Here is a 19,829-nt window from a genome sequence, read left to right as displayed (position 1 = left end):
CATTATGATTTGGATTTCTGTTGTGTCAAAGGAAAATCTGAATAGGTTGAACTAAACTGCTGCTAGTTTTCTGGCAGAATGCTATTTTGTATCAAACAATAAATCTCATTTCATGGACTTCGAACAAATGGGAGGTAAATGATCCTGTGGAAATGTCACCATGAAGGAACAAATTCACATTTATCTTGCCTTTTACTACCTCAGCAAGTTTCCAAACACTTGACCAATGACAATTTTGCAGCTCAATCACTTGCGTGGTACAAGGAAATGCAATAGCCAATTTGCACACAAGACAGAGAAAAAAATTAGGTTATGATTGTGGTAGCATTGGTTGAAGTATAACTCTCCACCAGGAAAATAGGAGGAGTGCTGTGTTCTTCTTGCAAAAGTGTCATGTGCACGTAAGGGGGTCGAGGTGCCTTTGGTTCAATAACCTCGAGCCATTAATTTTGCATCAAATATATTGTTTAAATAGCAAATCAGCAACAATCTGTGCCCCCCGCATGCTGACACTAAAGGTAAGAAAGCCCAACCAACACCTCTACTTTCTCAGAATTTGACCTGTCAGTTAAGACTGTCACCATTGACTCTGTCTACACTTCCCACTGCCTCGGTAAAGCAGCCAACATAATTAGGGTGGCACAGTGGTTAGCACTGCTGCCCCACAGCGCCAAGGACCCAAGTTTGATTCCCAGTTTGGGGCAGTGTGTGGAGCTTGCACGTTCTCGCCGTGTCTGCGTGGGTTTCCTCTGGATGCTCCGGTTTCCACCCACAGTCTAAAAGATGTGCTGGTTAGATGCATTGATCCAAACGCGCAGGAGTGTGGCGACTAGGGGAATTTCACAGTAACTTCATTGCAGTGTTAATGTAAGCGTTACTTGTGACTAATGAATAAACTTTTTAAAAAGCTTTAAGGACCCCACGCACCCCAGATATTCTCTCTTCCATCAGGAAAAATATACAAAAGTTTGAGGTCACGTACCAACCGACTCAAGAACTTCTTCCCTGCTGCCATCAGACTTTTGAATGGACCCAACTTGCATTAAGTTGATCTTTCTCTACACCCCAGCTATGATAGTAATACTCTATTTTGCACTCCTTTCCTTCTCTATGAACAGTATGCTTTGTCTAGCATGCAAGAAACAATACTTTTCACTGTATACTACATATGGCAATAATAAATCAAGGTACAACACAAATACACTTAATCCATAGCGTTGGACCGATAGTCAAAAGAGTTCATTATGCTATTATTAAATGAAAGTGTCAGGACTTGTGATTGTGAAACTAATTGAGTAAAAGCCCAACTGATTTCAATCATGTCTTTAAGGGAAGGAATTATGATGTTATCCCAGACCCACAGCGCTGTGATTGACTCTTAACTGAATGGCTTCAGAGGGAAGTTATCAGGAAAGCAGCTCAAAGGGTAATTAAGGATGGGCATTCAATGCACAATGCAAACATGCTGTGTATGAATAAAAAAATCTTTATTCAATTTGTATAACAAATAGACCAGCTGCAATAAAAGTATTTTATAAAACGTATTTTTAAAAGTTTTCAAAAGACAATGGGATAGGTAATAGTTACAAATACTTGATTTATCAAAACGTCCTCTGCAATATTAGCAAGTATTTTAATCGTTTAAAATTAATCAAGCATAATTTCAAGGCAGATAAGTTCTTGACACTTTCTAATTACATTTACATACATGACAGTGAAAATAAGCCTTAAAGGCATTCATGAGACGAGGTAACAGCCATGACACAAGGCTTACTATGATCTAAAATATTTACAACTATGTACAATCCTTTGAACCAATCTTTTACAGCTATGTACAGCCAGGATGTCTTCAGATTCCTTGTTTGATAACAACATCCGACAAATCTTCCTTTCCTTCAATTGCAAGATTCTGCAAGATAATAAAATGTATTTAAACATGCAGCCTAAACTTCGTCACGACTCCAGCCCCATGAATTGTAATTGTGATCAGTGCTCAGCCTCAAACAGTCCGAGTTCTCCCATCTGTAACCTGCAGTTTGCAGGGGCTAACCTCAATGCTGCTCAATTCTAGTTACGTGATGGTCATTCATTTGGTGAAATAATGTAGTCTACATACCTTTTCATTGGCTAAATGCAGCAAACAAGCAAACGCCATGGGAACGGACAGGTTCTTCGCCATTGTATTGGGCAATCTGTGGACATTATAAAAAAGTATTGACTCAACACAAACATGACATTGAGACAATGAAGTGCACAGAAACAACAGGAATATAGTGGTAATGCTACAGATAATCCAGAGATATAGACAAATGCTCCAGACATGATTTCAAATCTTACCAGAGCGGCTGTAGAAATTTAAATTCAGTCTGGAACAAAAAGCTGGTCTCAGCAGTTATGAAGAAAGTATCAGATTGCCTCACAAATTTACTTGATTCACCGACGTCAAGGGGAGGAAATCTGCTGTCCTTATCCAGTTTTCACTCACTCTAGACTCAGTTATATGGTTAATTTTTAACTTCGCCCTGAAATAACCACTGAAAAATTCTACACAAAAATTCAACGAAAAATCTAACCTAATGGACACCTGGCATTGACCTAAGCACTGCCTATACAACAAAGGCACACACTAGCCAGTTGACTCTGCAAAGTCGTGCTCATGAATATCAGGGAACTCATGTTCTCAGTACATGGGAACACCACCCACCTACCAAGTTTCCTCCAAGTCTGTTTGGAAATATGTGGTTGTTCCTTTCCTGCCACTGCATCAAATTCATGGAACTCCCTTCCCAAAAGCACAGTGGGTCTACCAATACGACCAAGACTGCAGGATTCAAGGTAGCAGCTCACCACCACCTGTCTTCTTAAAGGTGATTGGGGTGGGACAATAAATGCAGGTGTTATGACCAATATCCACATGAAATTAAAACCTATTAAGCTGGCTGGTCTCCACACCCTCCAGATTGACAGTTGTGTTCTGTTGGGCATTGTGTCCCTAAAATTATCAGCTGGGTCAGTTATTCATTTGAAGGAGAAATAATTGCTGAGATGTGGGCAAAGTGGAACTAAAGAAATTCTCTTTGAAAGAGCCGGTGCAGACTCACTAAGACAAATGACCTCCTCTCCCTTGCCACTCCATGATTGTTATTACTTGAAGGAATATTTCTGAAATAAATTACAATTTTTCATTCTAGTACAAAATGATGGTTCATTGAACAGAGACACAGCACACTTTTATTGGTCAGGTGATCCACACAAGGTTAAAGAAAAACAACCTTTCAAACAGATTCTTTGTGATCGTTGTGAAGCTTTGCTGTCCTTTCACTGTCATTACATCAATTTCCAGCTCCTCGGTTACTCCATTCTGTTTAAAGGAAAGATAAAAATAAAACTTGCATTTATATAGGACCTTTCTTAACCAGAGAACATAGAACACTACAGCGCAGTACAGGCCCTTCGACCCGCGATGTTGCGCCGGCCAGTGGAACCAATCTAAAGCCCCTCTAACCTACACTATTCCAATATCATCCATATGTTTATCCAATAACCATTTGAATGCTTTTACTGTTGACGAGTCCATTACTGCTGCAGGCAGGCATTCCACACCCTTACTACTCTCTGATAAAGAACCTACCTCTAATATCTGTCCTATATCTCTCACCCCTCAATTTAAAGCTATGTCCCCTCGTGCTAGCCATCACCATCCGAGGAAAAAGACTCTCACTATCCACCCTGTCTAATCCTCTGATCATCTTGTATGCCTCTATTAAGTCACCTCTTAACCACCTTCTCTCTAACGAAAACAACCTCAAGCCCCTCAACCTTTCCTCATACGATTTTCCCACCATACCAGGCAACATCCTGGTAAATCTCCTCTGCACCCTTTCCAACACTTCCACATCCTTCCTATAATGTGGCGACCAGAACTGTACGCAATACTCCAAATGCGGCCGCACCAGAGTTTTGTACAGTTGCAGCATGACCTCCTGGCTCCGAAACTCAATCCCTCTACCAATAAAAGCTAACACACCATACGCCTTCTTAACAACCCTATCAACCTGGGTGCCAACTTTCAGGGATCTATGCACATGGACACCCAGATCCCTCTGTTCATCCACACTACCAAGTATCTTACCGTTAGCCCAGTACTCTGTATTCCTGTTACTCCTTCCAAAGTGAATCACCTCACACTTTTCCGCTTTAAACTCCATTTGCCACCTCTGCAGCTTATCTATGTCCCTCTGTAACCTGCCACTTCCCTCCGCACTGTCTACAACTCCACCGACTTTAGTGTCATCCGCAAATTTACTAATCCATCCTTGCACGCCCTCATGGCACAAGATTTAATAACCAACAACTACTTTAGAAACGGCATCACAATTGCAACATACTGAAACATTTTTCAGACAGCAGGGCTCAAAATGTCAGCAGCAAATGCATTGATCTCAGTCCGGCAGCCATTAATTGTCTAAGGAAGCTACCAACCAATCTGATGGGCCATGACCTTTGAAATCCCAGTGGCACCACCAGGAATCGTGGCTACTACGAGGACTGCAGCTTGTTTCCAGATTCTAAGTGCCAAAAGCCAGGACTAGTTAAGAGGGGAAGTTTCAGGAGGGGCAGACTGGGGGTCAGAGAGGTCAGAAAAGCCAGGGGGGCATGGGGTGCCTGGGGGGAGAGGGAACCAGACCAAAATCGGGAAAATGTAATGTAGGCATACACTCACTTCTCCCCACTCAAAATTGCAGCCAGGTGGGAAACAGCATAAAGCAGCCATTAATTGGCAGTGCCTCGGTCAATGCCAGATGTCCATTAGGTTATATTTTCCTTTGGATTTTTGAGGCAAGAGCAGGCAGGCCACCCCAAGCCACATCCACCCCACCACACTCCTGTTATAATTCTTCACAGGGCAGGGGGAAAAGACCACTAGGGAATTTTATGGAGCCCCGCTGTAAACCTAGAAGCAGGTGGCCGTAAAATGCTGCCCATAGGAAGCATAGCAGCTAATTTGTGCACACCAAACTCCCATAAACAATAACATAATAACGACCAGATAATCTACTTTAGTGATGTTGTTCAAAGGGTAAATAGTGGCCAGGAGACATGGAAGAACTCCTTTGCTGTTTTTCAAGATGGTCCCATGGCATTTTCTGTATCATTCGAAGGGCAAAGGTCCTCAGTTTAGCCTTTCATCCAAAAGGCACCTTATAAAACTCCAACACTGCACTGGATTGTCAACCTCAATTATCTATTTAAATTTCTCAAGAAGGCCTTGAATTCACAACCTGATCATTAAAAATAGGAGTTTATTTTAAACAGGTTTCTAATGATTGCAGATGGTAGATGAGGGCAGTGCAGTTGATGTTGTCGACATGGACTTTCGCAAGGCCTTTGACAAGGTATCGCATCGTAGGTTGTTGCATAAGGTTAATCTCACGGGATCCAGGGTGAGGTATCTAAATGGATACAAAATTGGCTTCTGAGGATAGTTGTAGCGGGTTGTTTTTCAAACTGGAAGTCTGTGACCAGCGGTGTGCCTCAGGGATCAGTGCTGGGTCCACTGTTATTTGTCATTTATATTAATGATTTGGATGAGAATATAGGAGGCATGGTTAGTAAGTTTGCAGATGACACCAAGATTAGTGGTACAGTGGACAGTAAAGAATGTTATCTCCAATTGCAATGGGATCTTGATCAATTGGGCCAGTGGGCTGACGAATGGCAGATGGAGTTTAATTTAGACAAATGTGAGGTGATGCATTTTGGTAGATTGAATCAGGGCAGGACTTACTCAGTTAATGGTAGGACGTTGGGGAGAGTTACAGAACCAAGAGATCTAAAGGTACATGTTCATAGCTCCTTGAAAGTGGAGTCACAGATAGACAGACTGGTGAAGAAGGCATTCGGCATGCTTGGTTTCATCGGTCAGAATATTGAATACAGGAGTTGGGACGTCTTGTTGAAGTTGTACAAGACAATGGTAAGGCCACACATGGAATACTGTGTACAGTTCTGGTCACCGTATTATAGAAAGGATATTATTAAACTAGAAAGAGTGCAGAAAAGATTTACTAGGATGCTACCGGGACTTGATGGTTTGGGTTATAAGGAGAGGCTGGACAGACTGGGACTTTTTTCTCTGGAGCGTAGGAGGCTGAGGGGTGACCTTATAGAGGTCTATAAAATAATGAGGGGCATAGACAAGGTAGATAGTCAATATCTTTTCCCAAAGGTAGGGGTGTCTAAAACTAGAGGGCATAGGTTTAAGGTGAGAGGGGAGAGATACAGAAGTGTCCAGAGGGGCAATTTTTTCACACAGAGGGTGGTGAGTGTCTGGAACAAGCTGCCAGAGGAAGTAGTAGAGGCGGTTATAATTTTGTCTTTTAAAAAGCATTTAGGTAGTTACATGGATAAGATGGGTATAGAGGGATATGGGCCAAATGCAGGCAATTGGGATTAGCTTAGGGGTTTAAAAAAAAAGGACGGCATGGACAAGTTGGGCCGAAGGACCTATTTCAAGGCTGTAAACCTCTATGACTCTAGGTTTGCAGCAGTCTATTAGCTGAATGAGCTGGTTGCAGCTCCTCAGGCTAACTCTGCACTGGCAGAGTTTCCTTTTGGTGTACCTAGACTTTATACATCTGGATGTTTACCAACATTTGCTAATCCTATTCAGCACACTCTTCACCTTTCCATCTGGGATATTTGTATTTTCAGTTAGGAGTTCCCACATGTTCTGCTTCAGTCTTTTCACATCCATCTTTTTTGCTGTCTTTGAATAATTCAACAGGATTTTGTTGACCTTTAAATAATCAGAAGTTTGGGTTAGAATCGTGAGCCTGTAAGCTCGTAGCCATCCATCACATTTCTTATTCCATTCAACACACCCTGAAGTGGAAGAACTACCAGTGCCATTTATATTCCAGTGCAGGGCCTGTTGAAACATCAAGTACAAGTATTCCTACTCCCCTACATTGCCTGAAATACAGATAAATCACTTTGCAGTTTTGATTATAGCTTGAAATCCACTTACTTTCTGTGGCTCTGCTACTAAGTTTTCTCCTCCATAAGTTGTGATGTTTAATCCTTTTCCATTGAGCTCCAAGCCATTCTCATCTTGCTCCAATGCAGCATCAAAGGGGTCATTTGCAGCAACAAAGCCATCATGTTCGTCATCACTATCAGGCTGTATCAAAAATAAAAATGGAACCATGTTAACAAAGGAATTTATTAATAAAAATCTTCAAAGAGTATATGGAGCAATAAACAAAGACCTGAATTCCAGGACAGAAGTTTGAGGTATCATTCGGGTTGTTGTAGTCATATTCCCCAATTCCTTCATCTTGATCCGGGCAAATGCTTTCTTTCAGATTCCGCTTTATCTGCAAACAATTTTAGTGAAATATTTCACAGTGATCATAGTAATGGAGCCAACAATACAAATCAGGATACGTTACTCTAACTTTGAAAAGGTTACCAGCATCTGGGTCAAGTGTCACCATTTAAATGAAAAGTACACAATTAAATGGAGAATTCAGAGTCTTTGACCACAACTATTTTAAACGTATGTACTTTTGACAGGTTTACTGTCCATCATTTAGCCCCCACTTCCAACGTAATTAAGCAAATTCACTGTTCGGGCACAGGATGTTAGCAACTCCTTCATCATGCTTCAAAAACCTGATGCGCTAAGTGGTGTTCTAAGTTGGAGGGAGAAGGAGTATCACTTTCTGTCAAAGTCATGTGGTATCTAACTTGCAAGCACTTGATTGAACAGAATAGTGGGAGCTTTTCCCTGGGAGTGCACCCTAACTTAGACACATTCTTATTTAAGTCATTTGCCTCCATTTTCTTTTAGTCACAATTCCAGTCCTCAGGAGAGCCAACTTGTTGTCTAGTTTCTTCCAACGACTCATAGATAAGGGGCAATCATCATTAGTTTCCATTCCCAGAAGGAAGCAGTTCATTTCTCCAGAGTGGACCAGTGGATAATGGAAACATGTCACATGAAGAATTATGAAATTGAGCCCAACTCATAATCCTTGTATGTGTTTGCCTCCTTTCAGGTGCATTAACTTGTGAATACTCAATACTGATTGAGTGAAATGTGGCAGAACATTTGACATTGTTCATGTTTCATGATTTTAATTTATTGGAAAAAAGTGCTCCAGTTACCGTAATAGAAGGTTTAAGGAACAGACGGGTAATGTTGTCTGGATCATAATGGAAATCAGTTGGCAATGTAGTCAGCTTTCTACTGCGTCGGTCCAATGCAGCTTTTGAGATTATTGTGGCAGCCTAGAAGAAATATCACAAGAGTAATGGTTCATACATAAAACCTCTTGCTTTCAATTCATGAAACAAGTGACACCTATACAGAAACACAAGCGCATGCAGGGATCCTCACTGAGACACAAACCATAGCCCATGCATGTTTATACAATGTGGTGATCTTGTGGAATGGAAATACGAATGACAGTCCAACTTGAAAGAACCACTGCTCGTGATCCCTCTAATGTCCCTTCCCATGTGTGGCCCATTTCTTGCACTGCACAATCCCTTTAAGACTCCTATGTGGAGATGCTGTGCATGACCTGTGAGTTTGTGTACAGCACATTCCAAATTGCTGTCTGGCAACTTAGGCTGAATGTTAACCGACACCTACATACATCTCACAATACAAACCCACTGCCAATGTCACAAAGCAGTTTTCAACATCCGTATTACTTCTCGCTTTAATTCCTCTCGAAAAGTTTTGAATCGTTTCTCCATTCCCCTTTTTAACCCATGGAACTCCCTCCTAAACAATACTGTGGGTGTACTTACACTACAGGAACTGTAATGGTTCGCAAAGGCAGTTCACCACCACCATCTCAAGAATAATGCAGGATGGGCGATAAATGTAAACCTCGCCAGCGACACCCAATCCCATAAATTAATTTTTAAAATCTCATCCTCCATTTTAACATTATGGTCATCACCACACAGCAGGCCATTCAGCCCAAAAAAATCCATACCAGCTCTCTATAGAGCAATCCAAACATCCCTCTTCCCCCATTCTATCTTCCCTACTAAATTACTACTTGGGAATTTGTCAACACCCTCCCCCCATTAACCTTCCCTTCCTCTTTAACCCCTTTAAAATCAAGTTTAACTACTTTCCATTTCAACCTCCGATGTTGCTACTAAAAATGGCTCTTGGTTTTTAATCTGGATCTGTTAATTTAAAATTTTTTAAAAACATAACCCTTGTGCTGCATGCTCTAATATTGTTATACCAACCCTGGTCGCTCTGAACTGAGTCTCAAAATTAATCTTCTCATCAAAGTCAATTTCAAATATTTTCTTGGCTTGCTTTTTCCTATTTTTATCAGTGATGGCCTCTGCTGGAGAGAGAAAAACAAAATTACTGAAACTGCAGTGAATCACCAACATTCAGTCAACAAATACAGTTCATATTTTATACCAGTTCTGTGTTACTCACCATATTCAGTTACATCTTGTACCGTTATTTGCTTCAGAATACTCAGACTATGGAATTTAGAGTATTTGTCTGACATTTAATTATCAAGCTTTACAAAATCATTTGACCTTTAGTGTACGACCCAATTAAATTTTCCAAGTGAAAATGCAGATTCCTCAACAAATATCAGCATACGAATTACAAACAGCAGGAGGCCATTCTGCCCGTCGAGCATCCTCCAATATTTGATAAGAGCACAGCTGATCATATTGAGATACAATTGAAAAATACAATTGACTTTTAGAGAACCAATTTCTAAGGATTATTTTATCACAGTGAATCAAACATGCTGACTCTTCAGCATCTCTGGCACAGGATCTGTACATCTGTTGTTTGGCACAGTGGTTAGCACAGCTGCCTCACAGTGCCAGACACCTGGGTTCAATTCCGGCCTGTCTGTGCAAAGTTTGCACGTTCTCCCAGTGTCTGCATGGGTTTCCCCCGAGTGCTCCGGTTTCCTCCCACAGTCCAAAAAGATGAAGCTTAGGTGGATGAGCGGGGTAAATGCTTGTGGTTGCAGGGTAGGTCTGGGGGTTAGTGCAGACTCAATGGGCAGAATGGCTTCCTTCTGCACTGTCGGGAATCTCTGTTGTTACACTCACCTTTCTGTCGAGGTTTGAAATGCCAGTGATTAGGCCCTGCCCACATCTTCATTATTCTGGGGCTGAAGTAGGAATATTCCCCTGGTTGGTTTGAAAGCTGGACACAGAGGCTGTTGAAATCCACATCTGAGAGGGGAATAAGTTCCTTACTATTGAAGAGATGGAAAATGTTAATCAACTATTTTCTGGTTTAGAAACATTCAGATGAACAGATTTTCAATCCCACGTGGCCCCTGGTCTAACTCGGGTCTCATACTAAATAGCAACTTCAGCAACTCTGTTACTTTTACTTAAAATTGTAACTTATTTTCAATGAAACAATTGTAGACATGCATTCCTGGAGCATCATGTGACTGTCAAGGTTTCTGGAGCTTGTGAAACACTGTTCTTCCCAGAAACAAAAAACAGAAAATGCTGAAAAATCTCAGGTTTGAGAGCATCTGTGGAGAGAGAATAGAGCCAACGTTTCCAGGCTGGATGACTCTATATCACATTCCAGCATCCACAATATTTTGCTTTTATCTCATTTTATTTTCACAGTAACTTCATGCAATATTAATGCAAGCCTACTTGTGACACTAATAAACAAACTACCGTTCTCACCAGCCTTTTGCCATCATGGAGGATTCATGCTGGTTCTCAAAATCCTGACCCAGGTCGCCAGCATCATCACAAAGATCACCGTCAAAGTCGTCCACCACAGTGGCATTACCTCCAATCTGATTATCTGCAAATTCTGGTTCTGCATTCATATCGAATAAGTGGTTACTTTTCTTGAATTTCTCCATCATGGAAGAAACAGCCTGAGGAGAAGAAATTGGATAGTTGCGGCTGTGTGCTTACTAACAAGACTATTGTGAGGGCTCACAGTGATGGATTATAAATCAACCTGAATGAGTTGGAGTTAGATTGAAAGGATTACCAACACACAAAAAGTAGTAAAAGATTAAAATCAAAACAAAATTAGATAAATGAGCACTGTCCATTCAGTGAAATACTTTTCACAGGGCACTAAGAAATTCTCCCCCCCAAACATTTGTCACTATTGTGCTAATCCATTCCGAGAACAACAGTGCAGTACAAACTACTTGCAAAAGTAAACACAAATAACCAGCAAGGCAATACGCATTCAGTCCAGCCATCTTATTTTACAGAAAACACTGAAGATACCAGAGCTCTTTATTCTACAAACATACATCTAGAAGCATGAGGCTTATTGTGGGAAGATAACACAAGTGATAGAGACTGTCTTACCTGATTGTGGGCTTCACTATCCCAGTTTGTAAACTGAAAATCTTCAAATGAAGGACAGATTGTCTTGTCTTTCAGAGACTGCTGAAGGTCTGTCAGAAGTTAAACGGAAAATTAGACAGAGGCAGTTTATAGATAAGCACATGGAATAAAATCCTATTCCATGAGATATGTCTGAACACAATGGCAAGGCCATCAGCCAAAGTTACTGGAAGGCCGAGGTAATATAAGCATCAAAACTTGGTTCTGATCTGATTAAACAATCTGAGATAATGATTAATTTGTTGCATTTGGAATTTTTTAGGTCCCAGCTACTCAATCACTAACTTTTAATATCTCGTTCAAAATTAGCTAAAAGTCTTGTTAACAAACTTTGTGGGAACTGAGTGATGTGCACAAAGTAGAACAGCATGGACTCATATTTGAGCACGAAGGTTGTTACAACACCAAACTATATCTGTTCTGTTGTAGCAAGGAAGGAGAGAAAAAAAACTGCCATAGTTCTCAATAAAAATGATTTTAATTGCAAACAAATCCATAGATAATAATGAGGAACAAGGCAAGTGTCAACTCGCATACTCCCTTTGAATTGATAACCTGTTGACATTTCTTGTCTGGGCTCATTTCGGGAGAATGGCCAAATGGAATTATCAGAACGCTGCTTCCAAATGTAGGCTCTTTGCCAGGTCAGGAGAGCAAGAATTAAAGAGGACAGAAAGACCATCTGCTGAAAAAACTCATCAGCCGAAAGATGTAGACTCACTGCCAAATAGGGCAGCCACACCAGTGGATTAATCAGCAGCTGGTTGAATACGTCACCAGCTTCCAGGGTTGCCTCATCTGGCAACCAGTTATGAACTGGAGCATTCCCAGGCATGCTTGGCTAATCCTTCGATATCTTCCAGCCTTTCTTGGGTGACTCTTTAATATTGACTTGGCTGCTGGGGTAGTGACAGTGGTTACTTGAGCACTTGGCTCATGAAATGTATGATGGCCATATCATCCTATTAGGATTTCTTTGGTGAAGGGAAATGGGTGGAATCATTTTACCTCATAAGGGTAAGAGGTATGTTGTGTAGCCCTGTCTTTGTTACCTTGTGGAGGAAGACATGCATCATGGTGCTATATGCTCATGGCTTTATCAAGTTATCCTCAAATCCCCCATGTATCTATACAAAAGGAGAACCGGCTACAATGATTGATAATGCGAACCATTCATGACTATTTACTGGTCTTTTCTGTATGTGTAAAATAAGGATCACTGTACTGTGCTAGATTTTGCGGATTTGTTAGTCTTGTGGTAAAATGCAAAATGGAAAACCCTCAATAAAAACATTGCTTAATATACTTGCCTCCAAGTTCAGATATCTCCACATGGCTAATGGGTGGCAGTTCTGGTGTAGGACCAGTTTCAATGAGTTTGGCATCTGAATCAAATAGCAGCTGAGCGGAGTGTCCGTACGTCTGCAGATTAACCATGAAAACTCCCACTGTGCTGCATTCATCAAACAACGAGGCAGCCTTCTGGAACATTGGGTCAATCTACAAAATATAAGGCATCCATTAAACATTGCTGGAAGTGTGTTCAGAACCAGTATCCTTTATTTTGCTTCTTGAAACAAAGATATGTTGATGTTCCATTTCTTATTAATATTTTAGTAAAATATTAAAAACGCAAACTGCTATCATTCTTCATTTCATCAGGACATTAAGAATGGTGTTAAAATTATTTACTTCAAGTGAGATGCATATTCCAGGGACTTTACATAATTAGATAATGGAACGAACACAGCAAAGATACTAAAATTCATGAAAGAAAATAAGAACTTTCCTCAGTTTCCTGATGCACTATATCAGAGGAAGTTAATGTAAAAATAAATATGTTTTCTGTTTCTCATTGAAACATCTAGCAGAATTCACCTTAATATCAATGTGCAGTGTCAAGGAAGACTGGGTTAAGCGCAGCCTCGATGCTATCAATGGTTGAGCAGCCTATTGACCCTTATTATCTTGAGCACAGAGGAATTTTTGGCACCCATTGAATCACATGGTCACTTTCAAAGAAAAAATAATCTCACCTCACATTTCATGTCCTTTGCTCCATATGTGATGTTGCTCAAGTTCTGCTCAATGGTTTTGTATGAGTGCTTCCTTCTGTTATGCTTCTGAGAGCCTTTTGCATTCTGATCTTCAGAAGACTCAGGATTTACCTCTACACAGAGTGATAATATATTAGAACACACAGGATAGCAAAACTTTTAAAAGCAATCCAGAGCTTTTCCTTAATCACAATTTTATTTTTTTATATAAGGGAACAGGAGAAAATAAATCTAATATTCCAAATCATATTGTAACAGCTGCACTTGATGCACCTTGGTGTTGAAAAGTAATAAAACTATTTAAACTTTCCTTCTAAACAAGAAAAAAACATGGATATTTGCAGTTGCTCACCAGCACCTGGCTCTTCAGTGTTCTTTCCCAGACCTCCCAGGATCTTGAACACATCTGAATGAACTGCATCCACTCTCACAGCATAGATCTTAGTACTAGCATCCAACGTACCAGCTGCCATCTGTTATAAATTATGAAGTACCAGTTTAGCAAAATGGTGCGATACATGCATTTGCAAAATAGATTTAACTACTAGTATCCCGTTCATGATCTGGTCTCCTCTACGTTGGAGAGACAAAGCATAGTGCTTTCGGAGCACCTCTGTTAAATCCAAAAGAATAGAAACATAGCAAATAGGAAGAGATTCACCGCCCCTCCTCCCGACACAAGCCTGCTCCATCATTCAACTAGATCATGGCTGGTCTTAAACTGGAATGCCATTTCCCCTCACTGTCCCCATGTCCTGCCCCCTTCCCCATTCTATTGGCTCAGAAACTTTTATGCTCCTCTCCTCCCACTGTTCTGATAAAAGGTCATCTACCTGAAACTTTAACTCTGTTTCTCTCCACAGATGGTGCCTGACTAGTCTCGCCAATTTTGTTTTATTTGTTTCCAGCATCCGCGGCATTTTGCTCTTCGATCAAATTATTAACTGTACACATTAACATGAGCGTACATTAACATTGACGCTCATAAAATGACGTTCAACTTCCACATAGAAACACACCATAATACAAATGAGAAAATTGAAGGACACTGTTCCTCCAAGTCTTTGCAATGACTATAGCCAGTGAAGATGAAACACCAATGCTGGATATCCTGAGCAGCCATGATGCACACATCAGAAGCTTAGTTAAAATTCAAATTAGAAATCACAGGAGAGGTGTTATAGGAATCAGTTGAATAAGATCTTATATATTGTACGCTTTCCTAACCTTGAAGTTGGTGAGTTCAGATTCCTTCTCTTTTAGGAGGTCAGCCATGTAATCAATCAGGTGAAGACCAAATGCATTCTTCGTCGTGATTTTCTACAAGAGTCACAGAACAAATTAGACTACATTGCTGCAAATTCAAGTCTGTTGCAAATACCTTTAAATTTTAACAGTTCATGAACTGGATATCCAGCCATGGGCACTCCTCCAATCTCTACAAAATGGCAACTCAAGTTCACATTCAGCGTAACCAGCTGCTACTTGACTGACCCAATAATTTTAATAGCCTTTTCTCTAGTTCTTCAACACCAAGGTATTAGGGTATCTTTCCAAATGACCAAATGTATCAGCATGCTGGCCGTTAGTTAGCTTCTGAAAGGAGCAGCAACAAATCTCGGAAATCAATAAGAATTTATCTGCCTCCAGATCCACAATCAGTTGAGTTATCTTGAATCATAGAATCCCTACAATGCAGCAAGAGGCCATTTGGTCCATTGAGTCTGCACCGGCTCTCTGACAGAGCATCTTTCCCAGTCCCACCCTCTGCATTATCTCTGTAACTCCATGTATTTACCCCACTAATCCCCCTAACCTACACATTTTAGGACATTAAGAGCCAATTTACATAGAAAACTACAGCACAAAACAGGCCCTTCAGCCCCACAAGTTGTGCCGAACATATCCCTACCTTTTAGGCCTACCTATAACCCTCCATCCTATTAAGTCTCATGTACTCATCCAGGAGTCTCTTAAAAGACCCTATTGAGTTTGCCTCCGCCACCACTGACGGCAGCCGATTCCACTTGCTCACCACCCTCTGTGTGAAAAACTTCCCCCTAACATTTCCCCTGTACCTACCCCCCAGCACCTTAAACCTGTGTCCTCTCGTAGCAGCCATTTCCACCCTGGGAAAAAGCCTCTGAGAATCCACCCGAGCTATGCCTCTCAACATCTTATATACCTCCATTAGGTCTCCTCTCATCCTACTTCTCTCCAAGGAGAAAAGACCGAGCTCCCTCAGCCTATCCTCATAAGGCATGCCACTCAATCCAGGCAACATCCTTGTAAATCTCCTCTGCCACCCTTTCAATCTTTTCCACATCCTTCCTGTAATGAGGCGACCAGAACTGAGCACAGTACTCCAAGTGGGGTCTGACGAGGGTCTTATATAGCTGCATCATTATCCCCGGACTCCTAAACTCAATCCCTCGATTGATAAAGGCTAGCACACCATACGCCTTCTTAACCACCTCCTCCACCTGTGGGGTCGATTTTAGAGTCCTATGGACCCGGACCCCAAGGTCCTCCTGATCCTCTATCGTACTAAGAGTCTTTCCCTTTATATTGTACTCCTTCATCCCATTCGACCTGCCAAAATGGACCACTACGCATTTATCTGGGTTGAAGTCCATCTGCCACTTCTCCGCCCAGTCTTGCATCCTATCTATGTCCCTCTGTAACTTCTGACATCCCTCCAGACTATCCACAACCCCACCAACCTTCGTGTCATCAGCAAACTTACCGACCCATCCCTCCACTTCCTCATCCAGGTCATTTATGAAAATGACAAACAGCAAGGGTCCCAGAACAGATCCCTGGGGCACACCACTGGTGACCGACCTCCAATTAGAAAAAGACCCATCTATACACACTCTCTGCCTCCTCCTTTGGGCAAGCCAGTTCTGGATCCACAGGGCAGCAGCCCCTTGGATCCCATGCCCTCTCACTTTTTCTAGAAGCCTTGCATGGTCAATCCATCTAACCTGCACATCTTTGGAGTGTGGGAGGAAACTAGAGTACCCAGAGGAAACCCACACAAACAGGGGGAAAACATGCAAACTCCACACAAATAAACAGTCACCCGAGACCGGAATCGAACCCGGATCTCTGGTGCTATGAGGCAGCAATGCTAACCACTGTGCCACCCGTTGAGAAGCTTTAGGAAACCTTTTGCGAATGAAAATAATTTTAACATAGTACAAATAAAAATTATTTCTGTGGAAGAATAGGCAAAAAAATTCAAAACTGTAACACACATTTTGTGACATCACTGTTTGACAGAATAAATTACACTAATTGTTGCTGTGTCTGCAAAGCAACCACAAGGTGACACCAGCATGATCCTACAAACAAGGCTACAAATAAACAGCAGGACTCAGCATTTAAATCGGAAATCTTAACCTGACATCTTTCAGACCCGCTGTGTATTCCCGATATTTTCTGGTTATTCCATGCTGCCACTATTTGTAGTTTTTAAAGGTAATTTAGTCAAATTTTAATGGCATTGTTGAAGGAATAATGTTTGACAGTGTTGACAGAGAACTCCTAGTTACATAGCTTTCATCTCCTGAAATCAGTAATTGTGGTCTTGAGGCTCACTTCTCAAAATGTAGCCACTCGGTTAGAATTCCAATCAAGTGTCAGCCTAAATTATGCACAAAGGATGATCCTTTCAACTTGATTCAACAAGTTTAAATCCCAAGCGTCTAAGAAGCCCATTTCTTTCCTGAGTTTGAAACATTTTGGCATTGCCAAGAACAAACCGGTTCGGTTCTGGAGTGAGAATAATGATTAGCTCCTACTTACATTTTCAGAACATAGTTTGATGCAGGTAGAATAGTGTTCAGATATCTGATTATTTGACAGCTTGGCTGCAAAGGATTGTGGGGTCCCCCTGTAAAATGAGTGACAGTCAGTGCTCATGCACAGTTCAGCATTCAACCAAACCTCAGGAGAAGACATGACAATGCACCAGCAATGTCAGTAACCAATACTGTACCAACATGTAATGGCAATTGGGAAGGACACCAGAAGATGCTTGGGATTAAGGAGGAGGAAAAAATACACCAGAGAGACAGTCAGATATAGCAGGCAGAAGCCTAAATGGCAGGAAGCAAAAGAATTCTGCTCCTGGCTATCCAAGGATCCTTGCTGTGTGCATGTTAACACAAATAAATGGAATAAAAACCCTACCTTTGCACTGGAGACACCAATGGGCTCTCTGTCCCACTTAGCTGCAGGTCAGTCACCTTTGAGCGCCTTCTCTCCCTCCTTTCACGTTCATCATCATTCAGGGCAACATCTATTTTAATTGTGTTCTTTTGGCCCTGAATTGCCTGTCGCCTTGTAGCCGGAGAAACAAAAATGTGATCAGCAGTGCCCATTCGGGACACTGACTTACAAATATCCATTTTGTCCTGTGCAAAACAAAAAGAGAGATTAGAACACCAGGGCAAAGTAGTATCAAAATACGGAATTAAAAATACAACAAATACTCTGCACTTTCCCCTGCTCAAGCTCTCAAGAGTGCAGAGAGCAAGGTGTCGAAAGATCTGGACTTGAACTCCAAAATCCCAGAGCATTTTCATACATGTATAAAATGAGGAAAGAAATTTACCATTATTTCTTCCTCTAATATATATTTTACTCAGATTTTCACCAATAGACCATGTTTGTTTTGGTTCAACTGCTGTCAAGTTCAGTCTCCCTCCTTAAGCTTTTCGACTTTTCTTCCAGGTTATTTTCCCATTGCCCACTCCTATATTTAATTATCTTCAAACAAGTTTCATTCTCTTCCATCACATGAATGCTTATTTAGCATTTTGATGTCAAAACCCAAATGTTTTGACATTCTTCTCGTGGTAATAATACTTTTAATTTATCTACATGGCTTCTAAACCTACAGTCCACTCTGGGCGTGATTGACTGTTCACATAGGCTGTCTGCATTTGGTTGCCAACTCTGGTTAAATGCACATCTGGAGGTTTCACCACACGCCCCGAATTTCCAGCCATTAGTCGGCCAACACAGTCAACCTTGTGGCAGAGGAAGGGCAAAAATGATCGAATTGGCCTTTGTTTTCCCAAATTTCAATTTTATTATATCTGGTAAAGAGAAAAGTAGGAAGGAAATTCCAAAAATCTCGGTTAAAGTCCCGATGATTTCTCTCCGGGGTCGCAGACAGCAGTTGTCCTGGAGCTTGAAGTTCCATTGCTGGAGCCTCCAGGCCAATCCTGGAGGATTGGCAACCCTCCGGCACACGACGTCCTTTCAGGCGGGTGTGGACTAACCAGACAGAGGGGGGGGGGGGGAGAGGCCTACTTTTCTCCACCCGCCCAACTCCTGCACTCGAACAAAAACAAAACTACCCGCCTCAGACCGCACTGACCCTGGCACCGGGGACGCTCCTGGGAGGATAGCCGGTTTCTCCGATGTCGCTTTACCCCAGCCGGTGGAGCTCACTCTCGGTTTTTTTGACGGCGGATATCCGTTACTTGGATCAAAATTCAAAAATGCGCGCCGCTCGGCTACACGCATGCGCGCCTCACCGGAAGCCTTGGTCTCCCTCTGCCTGCCTTTCTCTGTCTCTCTCTGCGCACGCGCAGCTCTCCGGAGGATTCGGGAGTGGATGTGTATCTGCGCACGCACGGCTCTGGAGGACTCTGCGTGCGTGTTTCTGCGCATGCGCGGCTCTGGAGGACTGGGTGGGTGTGTTTCTGCGCACGCGCAGCTCTCAGTGTGCCCACGGGCAGCGAACGGATTTCAACAGACGCGTTTTGGAAAGACATGTTATTCGATTAAATTGGTGGCAATATATGTGGCGAAATAGAAAAGGATTTTCTCCCTCCACCCCGTATCCCATCGTTTCTTTTACAATGTTTGTCCTGTTCGCACGAGTCACCGATCACTTAAAAATGGATGACGAAGGCCGCTCTGCCCATCCAAATCAGGATGTGGAGATGCCGGCGTTGGACTGGGGTAAATACAGTAAGAAGTCTCACAACACCAGGTTAAAGTCCCAACAGGTTTATTTGGTAGCAAACGCCACTAGCTTTCGGAGCACTGCTCCTTCAACCGGGATCTTGGGTTCATGTCACACTATCTGTATCCCCCACGACTTGCCTGGGCTTGCAAAATCTCACTAACTGTCCTGTATGGAGACAATACACATCTCTTTAACCTGTGCTTAATGCTCTTTCCACTCACATTGTCTGTACCTTTAAGACTTGATTAGCTGTAAAGACTCGCATTCCAATCATTATTCTGTAAATTGAGTTTGTATCTTTATATGCCCTGTTTGCTGTTTGTGAACAGATCTCCCACTTACCTGACGAAGGAGCAGCGCTCCAAAAG

At 41.9% G+C, this 19,829-nt stretch overlaps 1 protein-coding gene across 4 annotated transcripts; it reads right to left on the bottom strand.

Annotated features, from left to right (window-relative positions):
* Positions 1-1,465: 1,465 nt before the first annotated feature.
* Positions 1,466-19,022, bottom strand: ncaph (non-SMC condensin I complex, subunit H). Of its 4 annotated transcripts, none has more exons than XM_078239496.1 (18): positions 18,865-19,022; positions 17,670-17,893; positions 17,283-17,370; positions 14,700-14,792; positions 13,825-13,945; positions 13,452-13,585; positions 12,726-12,915; positions 11,377-11,465; positions 10,726-10,925; positions 10,123-10,271; positions 9,280-9,383; positions 8,173-8,295; positions 7,272-7,379; positions 7,031-7,183; positions 6,686-6,799; positions 3,273-3,361; positions 2,117-2,192; positions 1,466-1,909 (listed from the first exon to the last, which is right to left on the bottom strand). In XM_078239496.1, exons 2-18 carry the CDS (start codon positions 17,885-17,887, stop codon positions 1,850-1,852), a joined length of 2,109 nt encoding a protein of 702 aa, XP_078095622.1. In that variant the 5' UTR covers positions 17,888-17,893; positions 18,865-19,022; the 3' UTR covers positions 1,466-1,849. The 4 variants fall into 4 exon arrangements, with proteins under 4 accessions (XP_078095622.1, XP_078095623.1, XP_078095620.1 ...); XM_078239497.1 differs by having other exon boundaries at positions 9,280-9,380; XM_078239494.1 differs by lacking the exon at positions 18,865-19,022 and adding an exon at positions 18,094-18,177.
* Positions 19,023-19,829: the final 807 nt, after the last annotated feature.

This window comes from Mustelus asterias, chromosome 22, assembly GCF_964213995.1.
Source record: "Mustelus asterias chromosome 22, sMusAst1.hap1.1, whole genome shotgun sequence".
NCBI classification, from domain to species: Eukaryota; Metazoa; Chordata; class Chondrichthyes; order Carcharhiniformes; family Triakidae; genus Mustelus; species Mustelus asterias.
Note: the sequence above shows the minus strand (reverse complement) of the source record. Positions and strands in the feature narration are given on the sequence as shown.

Bases quoted from the DNA above. Each gene is read 5' to 3' on its own strand.
- ncaph (XM_078239494.1), bottom strand. The intron at 10,926-11,376 runs GTAAGACAGTCT...TCTTCTCCTCAG, and splicing joins ATAGTGAAGCCCACAATCAG to GCTGTTTCTTCCATGATGGA. The intron at 6,800-7,030 runs GTAAGTGGATTT...GATTATTTAAAG, and splicing joins TAGTAGCAGAGCCACAGAAA to GTCAACAAAATCCTGTTGAA.